The 21,661-nt window shown below is 51.1% G+C and overlaps 1 protein-coding gene across 1 annotated transcript; it reads right to left on the minus strand.

Moving 5' to 3' along the window:
• Positions 1-20,012: 20,012 nt before the first annotated feature.
• Positions 20,013-20,771, minus strand: CGCS363_v015036 (uncharacterized protein; the record flags this gene model as incomplete). The annotated part of the gene is made up of 2 exons (XM_036646885.1): positions 20,013-20,120; positions 20,205-20,771. 2 exons carry the CDS (start codon positions 20,769-20,771, stop codon positions 20,013-20,015), a joined length of 675 nt encoding a protein of 224 aa, XP_036487893.1.
• Positions 20,772-21,661: the final 890 nt, after the last annotated feature.

Raw genomic sequence — 21,661 nt, forward strand, 5'->3', positions numbered from 1 at the left:
CCACGCGGCTATTGATCCCGATAGACGAGCAGCCTACGCAAGCCGCATCGAGGCCTTCCTCGACACAGAGACCTGCGGGTGTCGGCGATGCACGCAGCTCTCGACCTTTGAATACCCTGGCCGGCCCAACAGGGCTTTTGCGTGGCCCGTCCGACCCTCCAGCGCGGACGCACTAGTCACACAGACTGTTGTCACCTTTCCAAGACTCCGCTCGCTTGATCTCGGATATCACCAGGTCGTATCATCAATGGTCAGCGTTGCGCAGCATATCACCGGATTGGCCGAGAACCTGACCAGGCTACGCGTGAGGCTCTGGGCAGATGGGTACGAGGCCCCGGGGTCACTCATCGCCCTGGTGTCTCGCCTGGACAGTCTTGAGCATCTAGAGGTATACAGAGGTAGCTTCGGTCGCCTGGAGCAGCCCCCCTTGCCCGACCGTCGTCAGCCTTACTGGCCCAAGCTTGTATCAGCGCATCTGTTCTCGCACGAAATGTGGGAGAACCCCACCAACATCCGCTATTACAGAGACTTCCCCCCGTGGGACGTTTGCGGCGCGCTCCTCAGCGCTCTGTCCGGCGCCCCAAACCTCCTCAGGCTGCAGGTATTCATCCCCAAAATGGTCGGCAGCCTACTGCGCCCGCACACGTCCCGGGACCCGCCATCGACAACGTCTAGGCGACGGCCCTTCGCCGCGCTCGAAGAACTGATGATCGCCGTCGAGAGCCCCCGAGCCCTCCAGCATCTCCCGGAGCTGACGCGGTTGACTAAGCTCGCTGTGTCGTTTAATGCGGCCGTAGTGGGGAAGAGCATGATGGGCATCTTCCCGCAGATGCCCCATCTGAGGCGGCTGAAGCTGCTGGCCCACTACGGAAGACATCCGGGGTATTCTTGGTGTTCAACATTCACAGTAGCCGACATCGCCGTCGCTGTCAGGCCTATGAAGGGGCTGCAATCCCTTACTTTCGATTTCCCCGTATGGAGCCTCCACTGCAACAACGCCTAAGAAGCCCACAAACTACTGCTGCTACTTCCAACCAATAGCCCATCGCTAGAGGAGCTGCATCTAGGCTTCAGGGTGCCATTCCCACTCCCGTCGTGGGACATTATACCACCGAGTGCTGATAGGTCGTCACTGCATACCTTAACGATAGAGTCATGTAAGACATATGACTACCAGAGTAATACTATAGATATTCCACTGTCGGATATTGCAACGAACGCTGGGAAGCTGCGGCGGATATTCCCCCGTTTTAGAAGGTTTATATCGAAGGATGACGGCGTGCGTTTGGACTTGGCACAGTAGCTGAGTGCCTGATCCCTCTGCTACCTAGCCCGCAAGGCAAGGGCTGGGGAGCACAATAACCCACTTTAACTGATAGTTTTACCTACCTTACCTTACCTTACCTAAGTAAGGTGATATACCTACCTACCTTATCACTAGCATAGAGGGGGAGTAGCAGCTATTCCTTTCAGCGTTACACTGTTGTCTTCTAGGTACCTAAAACATACAGCAGAAGATTATGAAAGACGGCAGGAGGGTACTATTAAAATGATTTCCCATCGCATATATACATAAACATTTGTATAAGCTAGGTTGTACACCCAATTAACCTAACAACCCCAGCATCCCTATACTGGATTTGTTTTTAATAGTCCTAGACATATAACTACTGGACGCCCTTTGCCCTAAGACTTAGGGACGCACCGGCGTAAAATAATACACACACACACACACACACACACACACTATAATGTGGCCACCCGCCGTACACATTCAGTATACAGTTACTTAAGGGACGAGGTAGGTAAGAGGATGTTAGGAGCACTAGGCTTTTAGCGGTGAGAAGCTGTGGGGTATGTTATCTCGTTACCTCGGCCTCCAAAGCGTCAAATCCTCACCAGTGGTAATTAATCCGCCCCTGCGCAGTCAGCGAAGCCAGGTCAGCTAGCATAAGCTATCAGGGTTGCATTTAACTTTCTCAATTTAGGTTATTGGAACACCGCGGCGGTTTCAGTCCAGGGTCCGAGGTGCTATCGCTGGCGTGGTCTAGCTAGGGCGTCCATAGACCTTTATTAGACAGCTTGCATGTGTAGCACTCCCTGTTCACTTATTACTATCTGCTGCCCGCCTTAATAATGTTGACCGTTTCTCAAATGAGTGGTTAAAACGGTCTTACGCTCCGTCATATGCATTGCCACATGTGCTAGCTCTGGATCTATAAGCACCTCTCTCTTATACAAAAAGACGTTTCCTTTATTATTATCATTGTTATTACGCAGTTATCCTTGCGTCCCCCGCGTTAATCGCCCTTTCCGCTTCTTCGGTGGCCGTCCTCTTGGTTTTGGTGGCACCTTGTCCTTTTCGATAAATACCCCATCATGACGCAGCGTCTCCTTAGATGTTTCGTTATGGTCTAGGTATTCCGAAATCATTGAAATGCGATGTCGAGTGCTCATTGGAACCACCGGCTTGTCATTATCGCGCCTAAGCTGGGCGAAGTAGTAGAATGGCTCAGCCCAGAAGATGTTTTTATCAGTCGCTGTAATAGCCCCGCGTGGCAGCTTGAAGTCTGGATCACGCTGCTCTGGTAGTGGCTTACCCCGGAACCCCATCGCTCTAGCTTGGAGCCGCAGCTCCCCGCCCTTGGTCATGCAGGCAGTGACGACTGGGTGGCTGTCATGCTTAAGCGCTGGGTTGTCGTACAGCCTCATATCAACAGCCTTCCTAGCGTCCTTCGTAAGACCTGGCTTCCACCACCCAACTATAATCATTCGTGTCTCTAATCTCGGTCTCCTAGGCATCCTGCCTAACTGAGAGAGTTTCGTTGCGTGATAGAAGTAAACAAATATACCAGACGTTATCAACAAATCAGCCGCCAGCGGTTTGTGACGAAGGTACCGATATGCTAGGTGTAAAGCGTCTGTTCCTGACTGGGGCGGGACAAACTTTAACGCCCTAACCTCCACGCGCTAAAGTACTATGCTCGGGATTTAACGGACACTAAGCCTCGATTCGATCTGTGTATATTGGCTGAGTTGCTTGAAGCACTAGTCTCATCCGTCCTCCCGGGTCTGCTGATACGTATAACCGTGACGTGCTAAGCCTGAGGAGATATCTGTTTCGAAATGACGAAGTATTGGGATAAATAGGGGCGACAGTATTCAAGAAGGCATCAAGTGATGAGTAAGTGCGTGTGAGGTACACTGTGGATAGTTTTAGCTTTTAGAGTTCAGGGAGATCTTACTAGAGATATAGACTCCTCATAAGCCTCACTGCGTTATGTAATAGATTGTTACCTACGTTTCATGAACATAGTTCTATGCTCTCTAAGGCTTGATATATTGAGTGAATGAGAACAGTATCATTCGGGACTTTATCAGTGTGCTGTTCACATGCTAGTAGCAAAAAGGATGAACAGGCATATAGTCCCTGGCCCATAGTAATAGTTCACACACACAGAAGGGGCGCCTTTATCCTCCAGAATTTATTACCCTTTCATCAGGTTGTATTTCAGCTCAAAGGCGCCCAGGACTCAGCTTTGTCCCTACGAGTTCTTTGTAAAGCTTGCATCCCTCGTCCTAGTTTATATAATGGTGCCGATTCAATGGTTATTCCCCTTCTTCTAGCAGACTGAATTTTGATTAACTAGTTCTCCAAACGCCTACTAACTTCCTCTGCCATTTTAAGTGTCCCACCTTCCACTTACCCGCTTTCAACTCATCCTCCGTTTCCTCATCTATACAGAAGTACTACCACATATCCCCTGAGAACTCTCTCTCTCTCTCTCTCTCTCTCTCTCTCTCTCTCTCTCTCTCTCTCTCTCTCTCTCTCTCTCTCTCTCTCCCTCTCTCTCTCTCTCGCTGTCTCTATCTCCCCGCTATGGGTACCCCGCAGCCTGCTAGTAACAACTCCCTGGATCGAGACATAGAGGCCAGGGCTTTTAAATCTATCCGGAGCAGCACTGAGGACAAAGGACTTGCGGAGTACTTGGCTAAATTTCATCAGGCACAGCAAGACAAAACGAGTTTCGACGAACTAATCGCGAGTGTGGAGGACGCCAGCATTGCCTCAGGTATCGCAGAGACCATTACCCACGCCGTTATCGCCGGCTCACTGCATCTTCTCCCACGCAGGCTTACCCCACCAGCCCAGGGTCGCAAAGAGTACCCAGTAATATATACTGCAGCTAGTCGCCTACAGGAACGGATCAACGACTGGCTCACATACCTCTATAAGTACCTGAGTCGTGATGATGAATCTGTCGACCCTTTTAGCTGTGAAGAAGCTTCTCTCACATTTTTCGTCCGCTTTGGCGCCCGCGATCCCCAAGATGCCACTTTATTTCCAGACTACGTGTGTTTCACTGTACGTGTGAGAAGAGGTACCAGTCATCGCCCGGCTTCGCGCAAAGTGCGATTTGAGCTCTGGGAGATGCGCGTGTTCGGATGTGGGCCGGACATGCCCTCGGAATCATACCGCCGCAGGATTATACACGACCTACATGCGTGTGGGCAAAATGATGGAGTGGCTTCTAAAGGTCCATTGTTCAACCTTGAAATTTCACTATACATACCAATCAAACATATGCTCGTTGGCCAGCCATCGTGCGCCGGGTTAGCAGGTATAGTTGATGCGTATCTTGGTCGCCGCCCGCTTGCGACCCAAAACGTGGCAAAGGAGCTTATACCACTAGCTATTAACCTATGTAGCACGTCTCGAATGCTGAATCCAACCCCAGACGGCGGCATATACATCAGCGACGTGTTAAGCCTTCATGCGGACGTGGCTGCAGATAATGCAGATAATGGTAACGAGGCGCAGCACTGGCCGTACGATAACCACAGGAGTGAGGAAGAAGCTAATAACTGTAATATTTGCAGTAGTTTCCTCCCAAGACTCTTCCGTTCCCCAGAAATAGGGGGAGATGGCTGTGTTACATATACTTAATGAAGTCTAGCACCGAACCACCTATTCACAAGTGCTGTATACCAATCTAGAAAAAAAAAAAAAAAAAAAAAAAGGAAAAAGAAACATCAAACCGGAGGGGTTGCCTTGCTTGTTTGCTTAGCTTGAAAGTCCACTGGATCTTGTTGATTGGATTCTTCCTGGCACATTTTGTGTAGGGTTATGTGATCCCAAGTATTGGTGGCGTAGGAGAGCAAAATCTCAGAAGGAACCCCCCTCCCACCCCAGCTTAGTTCGAGGGGGACGTTAAACTGAAGATATATGCCTATAAAGCCCTCTCCCCTAAGATCGAAGCAAATATTGTAGTGCTCCTGAACAATCTGAAGGCCAATGCTGTTTCTTCGCCGCAACCCAGTCATGAAACCACCCTTTAGACAGTTAGCTTTGAGTTCTATTTTGAATGATGCTATTAGCTACAGCTCACAGCCTTGGTTTAATACTAAGCTACCCACCCAACCTGCTGATTTGAAGTCTGCGACTTTAGGTGCCATACTTATCCTACCTGCCCAGAAGGAACCTGCTTATTCCAGTAGTAGCAAATGTGTCAAGACCATCGCACTACCTCAGCCGTTATACTCAACCCCCTCAATAGTGGGCACCGTTTCTAATTCAATTTCAAGGAAGGAGCGCTCCTTTAAACATGCCATGCGATCCTTCCAGATACTTCAACATTTCCCCTGTTTAGTCACCATCGCCTGCATCTGAGATTTTCTTACGTACCCCCCTTCCCCTCCCTTTCTTATTCAGTTTTCGTTTGTCCATTTCGTTAAAGACTCGCCTTACCTACCACAGGCCCTTTTGCTGCAGGCGCTCCCCAAGCCCATATTGCCATTTATCAAGGACGACCTAATCCTCTCTCCCTCCCCTCCCCTCTTACAACAGCCGCCTTACGAGGGTATCGCGTGGTTGAGATCGCACCTGCCCTTTGCAGTCCACCGTGCTTGCCCCCCTCATGTGAGGTGGGCGCCTGCTGCAGCGGAAAGCAGCGTCGTTCCTGCTCTCTTTGTCAATACCATCAACGCATGGTGATCTATTCGTTGACCGAGTTCCTTCTGCATCTATAAAACAACGTTGTTTCACCAGCCCCAGAAGAGGTGTTTTTTTCTCTCCTTCTCACATCCACATCACACCTACAGCGCCTCGCCCTGCCTGCAGAGACCCCCTCCTCGACCCTAGTGCAACACTGCTCCCCAGACTCGATAGCAACAATCGGAAACAAGACAGTTATCCCATCCCGCCTGCCTCACCAATCGCTAAAATGGCATCATCAGCAGCCCAGCATATTCCGCAACGCCCGAACAGGGAGTTTCGAATCCCCGTCCACATCCCAGAGGAGGAGCTTGATCACACCACCTCCCAATTCGACCCGGTTTCCAAGACTTCGGTGGCCGTATTCGACGTCCTTGAAGATATCTTGGCCCCCGTTGCTGGGACCGAAGCCACGTCCTTGCCGACGGTCATCGCAGTTCCATCCGAAAGCTACTGCCGTGTCCTCGTGAACACACAACTCCTCGATTCGACTAAGCCCTACGTCTATAACGTCGATTTCCTTATCGATGACAATATCAACATCGACAACAAGATCGACATCAACAACAAGATCGACATCAACAACAAGATCGACATCAACAACAAGATCGACATCAACAACAAGATCGACATCAACAACAAGATCGACGCCTATGAGAAGGCCAAGACCACCAAGAAGAAGCTGACTGAGGCCGGCCTGGGTGAGCGGTTAGAGCACATATCCGAGTATGAATGGGATGTACGCTTTTTCCAGAAGGAGGACATCTACCAAGCAGCCCAGGAGAACGTCAACGTTAATGGCAATGTACGTTCACACATCCGCAATCTCGCCCCTCCAACCCCCCACCTGTTCTTGTCCATTATACAGCAGCTAATGTACAAGGTCCAGGCTTGTCGCAAAGTTATCTTCACCACGGTGGAGCGTGTCAAGAAGGCTAATGGCTGGGGGCAAGGCGTTACTCGGATCCGTGAGTCCTGCGGAGGTGGCGTCGTCCTGCTGCCTTCTTGCGCGGCTGCCCCAAAGGACACCAATGAAGAGGAGCAACATGTCCCCAGCAAGGGACGGGGCCTCGGGCAGAGGCGGGATCGCAGGAAGGAGCAAGTCCTCGAGAAGGGACTGCATAGAAACAACCCAATCGTCATCCTGCCGTCTTGTGAAGAGGACACTGAAGAGGATGAGGTACAGATCATCAGCGAGGGACAGATGCTTGGCAGCGGCAGGGGCCTCGGGAGGGGGCGGGTTCGCAAGAGGGGGCAGGTCCCCGAGAAGGGGAGGATTCACAAGAAGACGCGGATCGCCGAGAAGGGGCAGATTCCCAAGAAGGGACTGCATGGAGACAACCCAGTCATCATAGAGGAGTGAGAGCATGAGACCCACGCCGGGACCGACGATAGAAACAGAAAGCCGCCCTATTAGGATGGCACAGGGCAAGAGAGACAGCCCCTCATCTGCAGGATATCACAATATAGCAGTATAGACCGCTAAGCTCAGGCATACTGTGATTAGCACGCATCATTACACATTCACTCAGCTTCGCATCTTGCCTATTATTCTGATATATCAAGTCACACTGTTCGTAATAGGTATATAACGTGTGTTCCTATCGCATAGACCTACAACGTCTTCCACTCCTGTCCCCAAAGATTGCTAGTGATACTGATACGTTGGACAAAGGTCTTTGCTAATGAGGTAAGCCGAGGCACATGGTACAGCATGCTCGGGGCTACAGACCGCGCCGGCGCCTAGTAGAGACCACCCAGGTCCCAGGGAGCAGGGCTCAGCGCCGAAGCATGTGGCCTGTACAAGAGGGTCATAGGGGGCATAAGACATAGAGGACGATAACGAACAGGGGAGGGGTAACAGCAGCGAGGGGGACAGGGGTCGTCAAATTCGGCTACTACGTATAGCCGCCGTAGATCGGGGGTCGGAGGCAAGCTGGAAATCACAGTTCCATTGCTGCTCGGGATGGAGGCTTGAGGAAAGTATAGACGCTGTTAGAGCCCGAACTACGTAGGGAATTATAAAGGTCTTCCATCTGCACCGGGAGGCTGTGTGCCTTTTGCTATGGCGTACCACTCCCGGGTGGATTTCAGAAGAGCTTTCATCTCGGTATAGAGAAGGTCGCCATAGTGGGAGCCCTTGATCTCATTGACCCTGGTCCTGCGGACTAAGTTGTCCAGCCCAGATTTGCCCGGCTTTCGGTCGTGTGTAAAGAGGGGGTTATCATGTAGGGTCGCTGCACGTACGGGAGAGTGTGAGGAACATGATTGAGGCCTTGTTTGAGGAAGCGGTCGATCTCTTATGCCATAGCCGCAAAACCCCTTTTAGCCACGCGAAGAGCGCCTACATTCTTCGAGTTTGCACCCCCGGCTGTAGGTTAAAGCCATCACCGGGCTCCTGGTGCGCGAGCTACGAGTGTCAGTGCGCTGTCAGGATGACGACGACCTTTTCTTCTGCAAAGCCGTGAAAGGGATAAGCCGAGCGTCAGTAGCCACTTGTGATGAACATCGAGACCTGGCTACTTCGCTTTGCCAAGATCGGGCATAGGTGAAAAGTGGTGCTGTTAGGTTCGAAGTAGTATAATACAAGTATTAGGTGAACAGCAATGCTTACTTACACAGGTTAGATAAACCGCTAAATATAATTTCCTGTTCCGGTATCCCAGGTAATAGCCATCAGCAGTGCGCCTTGCCCCATTCCACCTATCCCCTGACTCGCACTACCTTGCCCTTTTACTATAGTATCAAATGTAAATTTAGGATGCTGTCTACGCTAGAGGAGGGACTCTGCTGAACGACTTGACTAGCAAATAGCTAATAAGCGTAGCATATTGATCCACCCCAGTAGTCCAAGCTCACCTAGTGCTCCATCTAGCGGGGATGCCACCCCGGAATTATAGACCTAAAGGGGTCTTAGGGGTATACCCACTCTAACTTCAACGGTAACTTTCTCTCGTGGGCGATTTCGCATGGAGTTTTGCTAACTGGGCCATGTGAAGTTTTAAACCTAAGATATTTAGAGTAGTTTATCTAAATAATGGGGAAAACTTATTCTTTATGTATTTAATTATGAAATCTTAATTTACATCTACATAAGAATTTACATAGTACTCTAAGTATAATACATATAGATTTTAGAAAGTAACATATATTTCTAAATAGTAACTAAGTAAATTCCCTATAGTTTAGTTATGCGTTTAAGAAACCAAAGATATATTTGTATTAATCATATAGTTAAATATCAATATACTTGAAAAGAAATTCTAGCAAGTATCATATTTAAATAGAATAAATATTTGGAAAGATCCACACGGCCCGGATAGCCAAATTACACGGCCCGGATAGGAGAGCTCCATACGCATGCTTTGATAGCGATCCCTTTTAGCTCTGCGAGTTTAGCAATACGCTAGACCTCCCGCCTAGCCTTGCGAATGTGTTCTCTCGGGTCATTATATACCTAGGCAGCAAAGCACATTATCAGCTTAATTCTCCCGCCCACTCTTAAGAGACCTCGCTAAGCCTGCTGTGACGCGGATACTGGGAACTCAGTCGATCCCCACGAATATAGACAGATCTGAAAGTCAAAGCAAGGTCTCCCAGATGAGTTGCCTTGTTGCTTCAGAACCCGGTCCGTAGTAGGCCATAACCTTTTGCCCAAGGTACATTCCAACCAAGGGCTAGTGTGAACAGTCGCCACAGCAGGCTACAACCACTCGAGAGCCTTACCTTCCCAATAGTGGGAGCTGTCGACTGGGAGGCCTGCGTCCGACGTTAGGAACCTGTGCCGGGCAATACTACGTTAAGCCCCTCTCAGTTAGTGATGGTTCCACGTGCGCTGCGGCAGCAAGGCTGTGCCTGCAGCAGGTTAGCCTGTTAGGGTTATGGTTAGCCAGTTAGGGTTATGGTTACAAAGTTAGGGTTATGGGATATGTCTTTGTCGTGCTTACCCTCGTAGGTACCAAGCAGCTGATACCTAGCCTCTAATCCTCGAGTAGGTTGCTATTATAAGAACCACACCTTTATTAGCAAAGGATGTGTAAAAGCCCTAGGCCCTATCCACGCGTCACTTACACCCCCTGGCAGGTCCTCTAAGCAAGCGCAATAACATATCTATAGCCTAGCTAAGCTATCACCCTCCGATGGTATCACGCTCCCGCACACCATGCGAGGTTGTGCCTATAGCCATGCCACATCAGCTCGAGTCAAGGTGTTAATAAGATAATAGGAGGATCGGGTAGACGATGGAGCTATACATACAACGTGGCGGCTGACAGATTACCATCTAATCATGGTCTATAGCTGAGAATTAATGCTGTGCTGCCGGGCCGTGCAAGGTAAAGATGCAGCTCTAACTACTTATGGTTTACATAATGAGCTTTAGGGCACTGGGAGTTGAGGGATCATAATGAACATGGGAAGAGGGTGCGCGGGGAAAGTCAATGCTGGAAAAAATCATCCGCGGATATATTCTCATATACGCTCCAGGCCTTTGTCTCCTTCCCTTTTCTTAGCAGTCGGGCGACCACCCCACGCCGACGACATCAACTCGCAACGGTTTCAGTGTCTGGAACTCGTAGACAGTGCTACTTTGCATTTTCTCTTTGTTTTTCAATTCTTTTATGCGGCCTCTAGGCAAATCATTTCAGTCCCACTCAGGTGTGTGTATGCTGAGCGCCCCTCAGACGGAGCTTCTACCCTTCATCAGCAGTTTTAGAATATACCTTCATATAACCCTTAAAGGCTGAGACCAGGAGCCAATCACCTAGACGCTAGGTAAAACCTGTGCCTCGTATGCTAACGCCGCCTGGCCTCGCGAGGCACTCCTAGCAGGATGGTCTCATCTACACAAAGAAGGCGTCCCAGCTGAAAGTTGTTATCTAACTTACTTTGATTGAAATCTAAGCGCTAGGCTGTCTGTTTCCTGTCCTATATCAAGGCAGTTAAAGGACAGCTAAGCTGTCCCCTAAGACTGGTAGAAGTATAAAGAGCTGCGCACGCCTCCTCACATCGACATTTGGTGTCGTACCGCCCCACTAATTATAACTCGCTCGCAGCGTTCCTAAACACTGCTTCAATCTGCGTATCCCTCTTAATCCACCACAAATAAAAGGCGTCATTTCCTTGTCTAGGACGCACTAGATAGCCAGCTGTACACTAGAGCAGCCTTCTGCCGTAGGATTGTCTGCTCAACTATAACGCGTAACCCGCCCTCTTCTTTTCGACTAGGTCTATCTCCAACCCCGACATGAAGACCAGTACAGACCGATCTATCACCCTTTACATGTGGAAAAGACCAATCTTCTCCCATCAATAACAAACCACATCTCATTCGACCAGCAGTACTATATTCTTACAAAGCCCACCACATCAGCTTAATAGAGAGAATATGGATGGGATGTTAGGTCTAAACCAGGATTTAAAGCCACTAACGCAGCCGTAAGCTTATTGTTCTATGTAGCGGTAGTTTTCTTGGTACATAATTATTCAACGTGGACATGTCATGGACGTAACACACTATTCATCGTCCTGGAGGAGGAATGTCTGAGTTGCATTAGGTCAGCACCTCCTATGTGATTGACGCGCTAAATAGACCAGCTATTCAGAGCCTGATGTGTCTGAAGTTGAGTAACCCAACGCTTAGCGCTCCTTCTGTCATTATGGAAAGGGACCTAAAGATCGCTTACTTTATTGCCTAAATGAGTTACCAAGGTAGTCACATACCAGGAAATCTGGTTCAACACGATTTCCTGATATGACATCCTCTAGTGTACCTATGTTGCTGCTGCTTATGTACCCACTCTAGTAGAGAAGGATTATATACTGTTAACAAGGCCTCTAGCCTTTCACGGTGATTTTGCCTGCTCAGAGTGATAGAACTTTTGACTCTACGCCTCCTAACAATACGCACAGCCTCCCATCACCTTATTATAACTCTCCTCACTACAGCTGCACTTACATGTGCACATAACCCCAAATTCTTCAACTTCACTTTAACAACAATGTATTTTGTTATCGCTAGGGCCTCAGTAATCTGTTCGGCCTCGGTCTGTTCGGCCCCGATCTGTTCCGCCCCGATCTGTTCCGCCCTGCTACGGGCGGCGCTGTTGCTCTTTCGCTGGTGTATTCAGCCAGGGCGCGCGCTCGACTTTGTGCAAGGGCTTGCCTGTCGGCCAAAACGTCTAGGGTTTCGGTACTGTTTTCCTCAACTGGTAATGGGCATATGGCAAAGTGCCCATGTAGTGTTACCAGAATCGGGCCCGCACACGGTGTGCGGACATGAGAGCTATGCTCTAGAAACTTTGCCTAATAACGGACCCAGTGCCTGCGACATCTTTTATATAAGCACTGCCTGCTTTACTCATACGCCAGCTGGAACATCGCTTCAAGCTCGCTAGGCAGCATAGCACTAACAGCAGGGAAGCATCCCATGCCCGCCGCGTTTACTAAGACCGGTACAACAGTCACCCTACCCTAGGTAGTTAAGAAAGAGCTGCACATCATCACTTCCTTCCGAGGCCAGCCTGGTATTAATCTCTCAACTGTCTTCACATTACTACAAGGTAAGAAATAATCCGAGTAGAATAATAGGGACCGGAGAAAAATAAAATGAATCCCTTGTTGTGCCTAGCTGTTCCCAACTATTCCCCACTGCTCCTTCCCTTCCATCTGCCCAAGCTACTTGCTCGTAAGGTACCTTACCACACTACAATACTCTTCTATTCATACCATTACCCGCAGCTGTTTCATCCCTTCCTATCCCTTTGGTCTTCTTGTTAACCACCTCCCTCTCACTACCTAAACTACCTGCAACCGCAGAAACCTCAAGGCCCACCCCGCTCCTTCCCCTACCTAACCCTTACACCAACTGACTTCCTTCCCCATCACCTACAGACTCCCAGAGGCCTTCCCCTCTTCGCACCATCCAGCACCCTCGCACCTTTGCGATCCATCTCACCCACACGACCAAACACAAACCTGAGCTGGCCCAGCCACTTGCCCTGGCCCGTCTGCTTCCTTCCTCGACGTGAAAACGTCCATCTTTCACCTACATCCCTGTTCCTATACGCAGACGCAGCCAACGTACCGCACGTAGGTCCCAACCAAGCCCACACAAAAAGAACAACAGAGAAAAGAAAAACGAAATCTTTTTTTGTTACGCCTGCTAACTAGCAGCCACCCAGCTAGCTGCCCCTTCCCCTCAATCACTATCATACCAACAAGCCGACGCCCATCGCGATGCCTTCAGGTCGTGCCTCTTCCCTGCAGCAGAAGCAGGAGCCCTGCGCCGAGGGCGACTCCTTCCGCAAGTGGGCCCGGAAAAACAAGCACAACTTGGCACAGTTCTCCTCCATCGTTCAGTTGGGCCTCCATACCATTGATGAATATGATGATGAGCTCTGTGGTCGGGTGCAGGACTATTGGAAAGAGAAGGCCGAAAAAGATGAGAACAGGGAGCAGGCCATACCTGTGGGCAAGCTCGAGCCCAAACCCAAGAAGCCGCCCGGCCGCACCTCCTCGGGCAAGGGGCTCTCCAGAAGGCCCCCGAACATCTCCCCAATGGTCGAGCGCGTCGCCACCGTCTTCTCGCAGTGGCATCTTGTCAGCCTGCAGGTCCGCAGGGCCATCGGCATCAAGAAACCCTTCTTTCCGGTTCTCGCCAGCCTCCACGATGTCGTGATGGACTACATCCTCCGACCCCCAGAGCCCGAAACCCTCGATCGCTTGTTCCGGGACATGCTCCAAGACCACTGCGTCAGATTCCACGCCTTTACTTACGGAGACCCCGCCGCCATCACCAGTGCAGACCTGTCCCACTTTAACGTTGCTACTAGCGTTGGTGGTAGATATGCTACATTGTTGGATTTCTGCAAGTCGTTTAGCAATCAAGGCGAATCGGTAAGTTCACCCTTCCCAGCCGTCTGTAACGCGCAACCTCTCTTGCCTCTGCCCAATCTTCATGCTTCTAACGGTTTCATGACAACAGGCCTCGACGAATGTGATCTTTGTCTACGCCGCCGACCTCGAGGACCTTGAGGACAACAAGGGCAATAAGGTCGAGATCCCAGAGCTTGAACCGCCCGCCGACGAGACTCACCTTGGTACCAAGTGGTTCTCGTTGGACGAGTCTGACTCTGACGTTTAGGCACGAACCCCTTATGGGGCTAGGACAGGTTGCGAGAGTAGACGGGAAAAGCAGATGGAATGAGGGAGGACGGGACTCGTATTCATAACAGCGACCGTATGAAACGATTGGACGTAATCAGAAGGGGGTCCAGATAGCTACGCGTCCACCTAGCAACGCTAACCCAGCACCAAGCTACCCGGAATAAGACAAGCGCATCAGCACATTCGTCTTGGAACGCCGGACTTCTGCGTCGTTCTCTTCAATATAATACATCTTTCCTAGGACACCGCAGTCAGTGCCACGTTCATGACGCAGTGAATAGCTCGTTAATCGATATATGAGCAGGGAGGCAGGGCGTTTACTATGCCCCTCCGGCAACCCCTTTTGCCCCAAAGCCATGTTTGTTTGCAACCCAGCAGCAAACGAACAGAGTCAGATGCTGTACTCCCCGGCGTCGGGGTGGTGGGGGAGGGAAACTCTACGCCTTGCCGAAGTCGTATCCATACCATTATCGCTATCACCTTACTGTAAATACGCAATGTATGTGGCTACCTACCCAGCCTTCTATGATTTGAATGATGTTCTCTTAGGGTTGCCTTCTCATACGCCACACATCTCTACCCAGCTGCCCAACCATATCTCACGCTGCTGGTTGTATGTTTAATGTAGTCCCTTTCTGCCAGAGCCAAATGGTGAACCCATACCCGCGCGACATCGCTCCGCCCAACTACCGAATCACGTATCCCGGATATATTCGGACCTATACATCCTCCCAGCCTCTGAATTTCTGTAAACCAAACGAACCGGTCACCGCTCCCCTACTATCCTCGTTATTATGTATGTAAGGCGGTTGATACGAGCCACTGAAGGTTCTCTAGATCAGCTTTCCCTGCAGTCCGCATATTGCCCCCCGCTATTACCTTCCGCAAGTTGTAGTAATTGATATTATCACACTCCCGGCAGCCACTGCCTGCGGAATTGCTTTCTGTAGGTGTTAATGTTTCCGTTAGCCTTGTTAGAAAAGAAGAGGAGGGGGGGGAGGGGGGGGGGGGGGGGAATGGTGACAACTCACGGATCCAGTCGCTCTACGCCGCAGAAAGGGATACTAAGAGCGAGAAACCGGTCTTGGTCTTCTTTTGCCGCAAACTGGACATAGACCGCATTATTCATGCCGATCGAACCCCGGACGCGGACCACGGCCTGCGTCTGTTTTGGCGAGTACCTTTGATATACGGGCACCGTGATCAACTCAAGCTGCTCGAGGTTCACGTCAAGCTTGTGGTCTCTCTGGCGTGGATGGTTATGCCGCAGCCGCGTCCTTCGCCTAGCCCCCTCGACCATATCCAAAACCCAGGCATTCCCACCACACACCTCGGGGAGTCGAAACCCTTCATGCGTCCGCAGGAAGATGAGCCTCATGGTGATTCCATCGAGCGCGGTCGTCTTCCATGGCCGCCCGCCACTTCCCCCGCTCTTGCCGGCCTCCTAAACCTTCTCGAGGAGGGGGGTGTGGTGGGAGGCGAGATCACCCAGCGGCGTGGTCCCAGCAAACCCAAGGCCATCGTCATCAGAGCATATGTCGCGCATCCAATTATAACCCGTTCTGCGGGGTGATGTGCGGCGTGCGACGTCGATCGCCGATTCCCCGTTGTGGTCCAGTATCGCGATATCGGCCGCCCGGCCCGCGGCCTCACCAAGGGCCTTCCCACCCCCCGCCTCCTCTCCGACCAGGCGCCCGATAACCCCGACGTCTCCGATCCTGACGGCCCAGTGGAGTACGGTGCCGGATACGGCCGGCCCGCCGACGCGCACGCCGAACCTCGTGTCCATGTCGACGCCCTTCCTTTGCAGCTCGGTCACCAGTCTGCCCAGGCGGTCAATATCACGGCCCCTGTCGACCAGCCACGTTGCTGCCCTGGCGGCGTCCACCGGCAGCCGCGGCACATACGTCCCCATCCCCATGCAGGACTCAAGCGCAAGGGTGGCGATTGTGTTGCCGCTCGCTCGGCGGGCCGAAGACACCAGCCGGGGGTCTGCGCCGATGCGCAGCAGCATCATCGCCATGCGGAAATGACCCAGCCTGACGGCAACTTCCAGTGGCGTGCCCCCCCTTGCCGAGCCGCCGTTGATCATGTCCATGACGTCGCCCTTGTCCCGTAGCCACCTCAAGACCCTGTAGACGATGTCGTGTCGTGGGTGTCTCGCCAGCTCGTGGAGGAGCGACCATCTCTCGCCCGACGAGACGCCCGCTAGCTCCGTCTCCAGGCGGAGGCCCCCTCCACCGGCCTCGTACAGGGTCTTCACGGCGTCCAGATTGCCACCACAAACAGCCATATGCAGAGGCCAAAGACGCCTTCTGCCCCCCGCCTCCACGCTGGTGGCGTTCTCGAACGCCTCCTTCGGGCCATCGTCGCAGGAATAGCACCTGACGTCCCCCTCGCGGATCCTGGCGCCGGCGTCAAGGAGCATCGTCATCATCAGCGGGCGGCCCAGGGCGCTCGCAAGCATAACGGGGTCATAGCCGACATATTCATGGTCGAAACCCTTGATATGCTGGCCCTCTCCCCACACCTCCTGCAGGTCGAGACCTGACTTGATTGACACGTCGAGAAGGTCTTTGTTTCCCATACGTATCGCCGCGAATACAGGGATCGAGCCCTTCGCCATGCGGACAATCTGTCCCCTCAACACCATGCTGTTGTGTTTAGATGTCCGTAACAACGCATTAACATCGGAGAGGCTCTGGAGCTCTTGTGCCACCATGCACACGAGCTCGGGAGGTAGCGTCGCAAAGCCCATCTTGTCTTCTTCCTTTTTCCTCTATTCGGCCTCGGCCTCGTCGTGTAAGCCGCTCGTTGTTCACTTGCCACGGTGACCCGATCTGCCACCGCCCTGCTCGTAGGGCTCCTTCTGCTGCACGTGCTTCCGTCGAGTCTCTAGGCCCGTTAGTTGCTCTGTATGAGTCCCCATGTGGAAGCCATACTCACTATGTTGTTCCTTATTATTGCCGCAGTAGATAGGTAGCTTGAGTATGACTGGTGGACGAAATACTGCCAGGGTGAGACCAACGTCGCACGTGCTAGTAGATATCACAGTCTTCTCAGGGGCAGGATGTCCCCTTTTTCTTCCCTATTGCTTCTCTGTTGCTTCTCTGTTGCTTCTCTGTTGCTTCTTTGTTGCTTTCTTTTCTTACGGCTTCCTTCCCAGCCCTGAGGTTGGTTTGCTGGAAGGCACCTGCTGAAGACGCCTTGTTGCCTGTTGTTGCCTGTTGGGGGATGGTCCTGGTAACGCCTGGCAAAGGATGCTCAGATAGCTTCTTCTCTGCTGCTCCCGTGGGGGATATTGCCTAGCAAGTTGACGAGACTCGGGCGAAAGGCCGCAGGGTGTCTCAGCAGGTGAAGGAATCCCTTGGCACCAAACCGAAAAGGCAAGATCGCCCCTTCCTCCCCGCTGAATAGTGTACTGAGTGCTCTCAGGTCTGCGGCTTTCTTTAGGTTGTGATGTTATGAAGCAGGATTAGACGGTTGGTATGACGATTGCGGTAGGAGTCTCGGCAGGGCAGGGCGTGCGTTGGTTTGAGCAAGAAGAAGAGAAGAAAAGCGTTCGAGGAAGGCCTAGGCCAGATCGGCTGAGGTGAGCCCAAGGATGGATTTGAATAGAAGCTAAGAGAGGATAGTATGAATAGCTTGGGATTAAGCCAGTAGACGACGTAATAGATAGTGAAGGGCAGTGCAATAGGTGAAAGTGATGTTGTGGTGTTGTTGTGGGTGGAGAAGTAGGGAAAGAAAAGAGCAAAAAAGAAAGAAAAAAACAATAATAAAAAAAAAGAAAAAAGAAGAAGAGGGAGGATAAAAAAGAGGAAAGTGGTGATAAGGTGAGAAGATGAAGTGGAGTAGGTGGCTAGTAGGGAAGGAGCACAGGGGGTGAGAGAAAGGTGAAAAGAGAAAAGGTCAGGCAAGAGAAGGGAGGTAGTGAAGTGAAGAAGGAAGGATAGAAGGCAAGAGATAGAATAGGCACGCCAACCATATGATTTGCAGTGCTGTGGGCAGAAGAGGCCTTATGATTAGGGGTCTTCGTAGCAGAATCACCCTCACAGGCTCTTCTCAAAGAGTTAGGTTAAATTGCGTGGGCAGCCCAGCTATCCTGCCTGTGTAGGGCCTCTAGCCCTGGAACGAAGCTATCCAATTGGCCGGATCCCCTTCACTCACAGCTCTTAGCGATAACTTCAATGACAGCGTACGTAGTACTTCAATCGGGTACGCCCGAAGAAGGCTTCAATTAAGCACGCGACGAAGTAGCTGGATTACCCGGCGCGTGCGGAGTACTCGGCCCCGGGCCGGCAGGCCCCACACGGGCGGGATAACTGGGCTGCACGGGCAATTTAACCCGACTCTTCCCAAACAAAACCCTCAGGCTAGCAGTACCACCTCAGGCTAGCAGTACCATGACTGCAACAGGTACACCCCGACCTTCTTTGCAGTCTGTAGTATGCTGGATTAGATTGGCCTATATCTTATAAGGCGGGTAAGTCTATATTTTCTTGACAGCTGACGCAGGTGGTGCTGATCACAAAATGGCTAGTCCACCTGTGGAAAGAAAAGAAGAGGGAGGACGAAACAGGAAAGGGAAATAGGAAAACAGAAAAGAAAAAACAGCAGAAAAAAAAAAAAAAAAAAAAAAAAAAAAAAAAAAAGGAATGGGAAACAGAAAGGAGAATACAAGCAGCAAAGAAAAGAGTAGGAAGCTAAAACCTGACCTTTCGTCGGCTAGCCGGCAGGTTAATATAACCAGCAGTGTGATGTAACCCCTAATATCCTCTATCCCAGATAGGGCTGGCAGTATGGCCAGTAAGGCAGCGGTCTGGCGATCCAAATGGTTTAGATGAGGATGAAGGTTTGGCACTTTCTCGCTCGTTTTCTTCTCCCTTGCTTGCTATCTCTAGAGTCTTCTCTTCCGTATCCCCCTAGTTATGATTGGATTTATTGCGGGGTTGGATTCTACAGCAGTCGCAGAGATAATTGATGTAGGATTGCTTCGGCATCTTGAAATTCAAGGGAAGTATTACTTGCCGTAGTGTGGACAGGGAGCTGCGCCCTCACGACCGGCGCCAGGGGCTCTTTGTATGTCCCACAGAGGTGGCCATAAGAAGGTTTACTTCTCTGCGAGCCCCCCTGGACCTCTCGACGCTTCCCCGTTTTGGGGTTATAATCTCGGCGGTCGAAAGAGTGCGCTATTATGGGCAGCAAACTGTGGAAAACAACGTTAGTATTAAACAAGATGGAAAAGAAAAAAAAAAAAAACGGAAAAAAAGAGAGAGAGAGGGGAAAGAGAAAAAGAAAGAAGAGAAAAACACAAGGGAAAAAGAAGAAGAGAAGAAAAATATACCCCTACTACTAGATTACCTCATGGTACCCACCTTCCTGTGACCTCCACATACTACACAGGCCATCAATAGACACTCCACGTTTCCATACCGCTGCAACTTGTATTAACAACCTAGTCGCTATAGTAACCGGCCTGCTTCGGTATATGTATATTGAAGCCACATATGTATTACTTCGTGCAACTCATCAGAGTCCTCATAGCCGGCGGCGGGTCTGATGTACATCATCTTGGAGATATAATCGCGGGATGGGATGGTACCTTAACAGGCTCATTAGTTCGCCCTTGCAAGCTGGCACCCTTTCTTTCGGGCTCAAGTCCAATTATACCTAGCTATCCCAGCGTATAGGTAAATAGATGTCATCTCAGCCCCTGCTCTCAGCTTTTCTGTATCCCAGTGCATCTGACAGATCCCTGGCTGCTCCCGATATGCAATGGTAGTCCTGCCGTCCCTGTGCTATCCCCTCATACCGCCCATCGTAGCCACGCCCACCAACATCCTCCGACTTGCTAGATCGTGGTTCCCTCCGCCTTCGTCACCATCGCAACCCACTCGGGGTTCTTCGCAACTGCAGCCTTGGTGATGAGCACAATCGCGGCCGCATGCTCGAAAAACCACTATCCAGACGTTAGCGGTAGCCCTAAACATCAAACCAGCTCTGCTGGGTTGTGTTGTCATCTGTGTAGCAGGCAAGTACCCACATCGTTAAGCTCATCAGCATCATAGCCATCCGCCGTCTGTGCATTAAACGATTCTCGGTATGAGGCTTCGAGCGATGGTGTGTTGATGGCCTTGCGCCTATCGTAGTGATACCTATAGTCCATCGACGGACGTCCCTCTTCAACCTCTGCCTTGGACCATACCGTAGGCTGTATCCCGCCGTCCCACACTATGACGGTCCGGACATGTTGTTCCATCGTCTTGTCTTTGAGCTGTAGTATATCGGCGAGTCCATAGCTTGCGTCGTATAGCAATCTGATTGTTGATGCTTCTGCAACCACTAAGAGGGGGCCGACTATCCAGTCAGGTCCCTCACTACTAGGGTCCGGTCCTGTGGCCTGATAGGCATCAAGCTCCCGCACACGGTCGTCAGACGCCTTCTCAATCTCTTCCGTAGCCTCCTGTATAGCTTCCTTTAGCGACTCATCGCCGAAGAATCGTCTCCCGGTAGACGCTGGAAGGTTGCGGGAGAAGCGATCGAGTTTGGTTGCATCCAACACATGCAGCTTGACGTCGAAGCGTAGAGTGGCGTTCCGAGAAAGTGTCATTTCTTCGGTAGGCTGAGGGGCAGCTGACAAGGACGTATGGGCCTGAGCAACGTGGGTACTAGGTAGTAGAGGGATGGCCACACCACTGAGATTGCCAGGCTGCTGAACGGCTTGATGTGTGTGTGGGTACGAGAGGAGGAAAGAGAGAGGTTTAAAGGAAAAAGAAGAGAAAAAAAGAGAGAAAGAAAAGAAAGACGTGAAGGGATATGGGCTGAAGAGAGAAGGAGAGAGAGATGGGAAGCCTCAGGACGCGACAACTCTTGCCTTTTCATCTTCTTCCTCAGCCTCTCTAGACTCCAATGTGACAAGGTGCTGCGGATGGTGCCTTCCCCCGTTAGGATTTTTCCTAGGCACCTTCCTTCCTCGTCTGCATCCTCACCAGATTATCTCGCGGCCCCGGTATCTTTTTTTGCTATCATATATAATACAACAACCTAACGTGCTCAGATAATCTACTTACTGATCCTTCTCATCAGCAACTACATACCAAGCGAATTCTTAAGGGTATCGGTCCTTCCTCCCTCCTGGCACCCCCTCCTCCCTCCACTCCTTCCTCTTCCACATCCACGTTCCTCTCACCACCACCATATAGGTCCGCATACCTTCACCAATGAGCTTTTACTCACAGAAGCTGCAACGGACCCATCAACTTCCTTCCGTCCATCACACAAGGCCTAGCCGCTGCACACCTTCCGTACGGCCTTAGTAATAACTTACGCCCTTACTAGCTACCTAGGTAAGGTCCCAACGCGCCATCTCCATCACATCCAATATCACCTCAGGATGTGATCACCCCCTTCCGTCATCCCCTTTTCCCATCGTTTTCAACGTATATCACACACCAGGAATCCCACTAACCAACCACCGCAGCTCTACAATGGCGTTCTCCT

The sequence above is a fragment of the Colletotrichum siamense genome (genome assembly GCF_013390195.1).
Source record: "Colletotrichum siamense strain Cg363 chromosome Unknown KSG_Cg363_contig11, whole genome shotgun sequence".
Lineage (NCBI taxonomy): Eukaryota > Fungi > Ascomycota > Sordariomycetes > Glomerellales > Glomerellaceae > Colletotrichum > Colletotrichum siamense.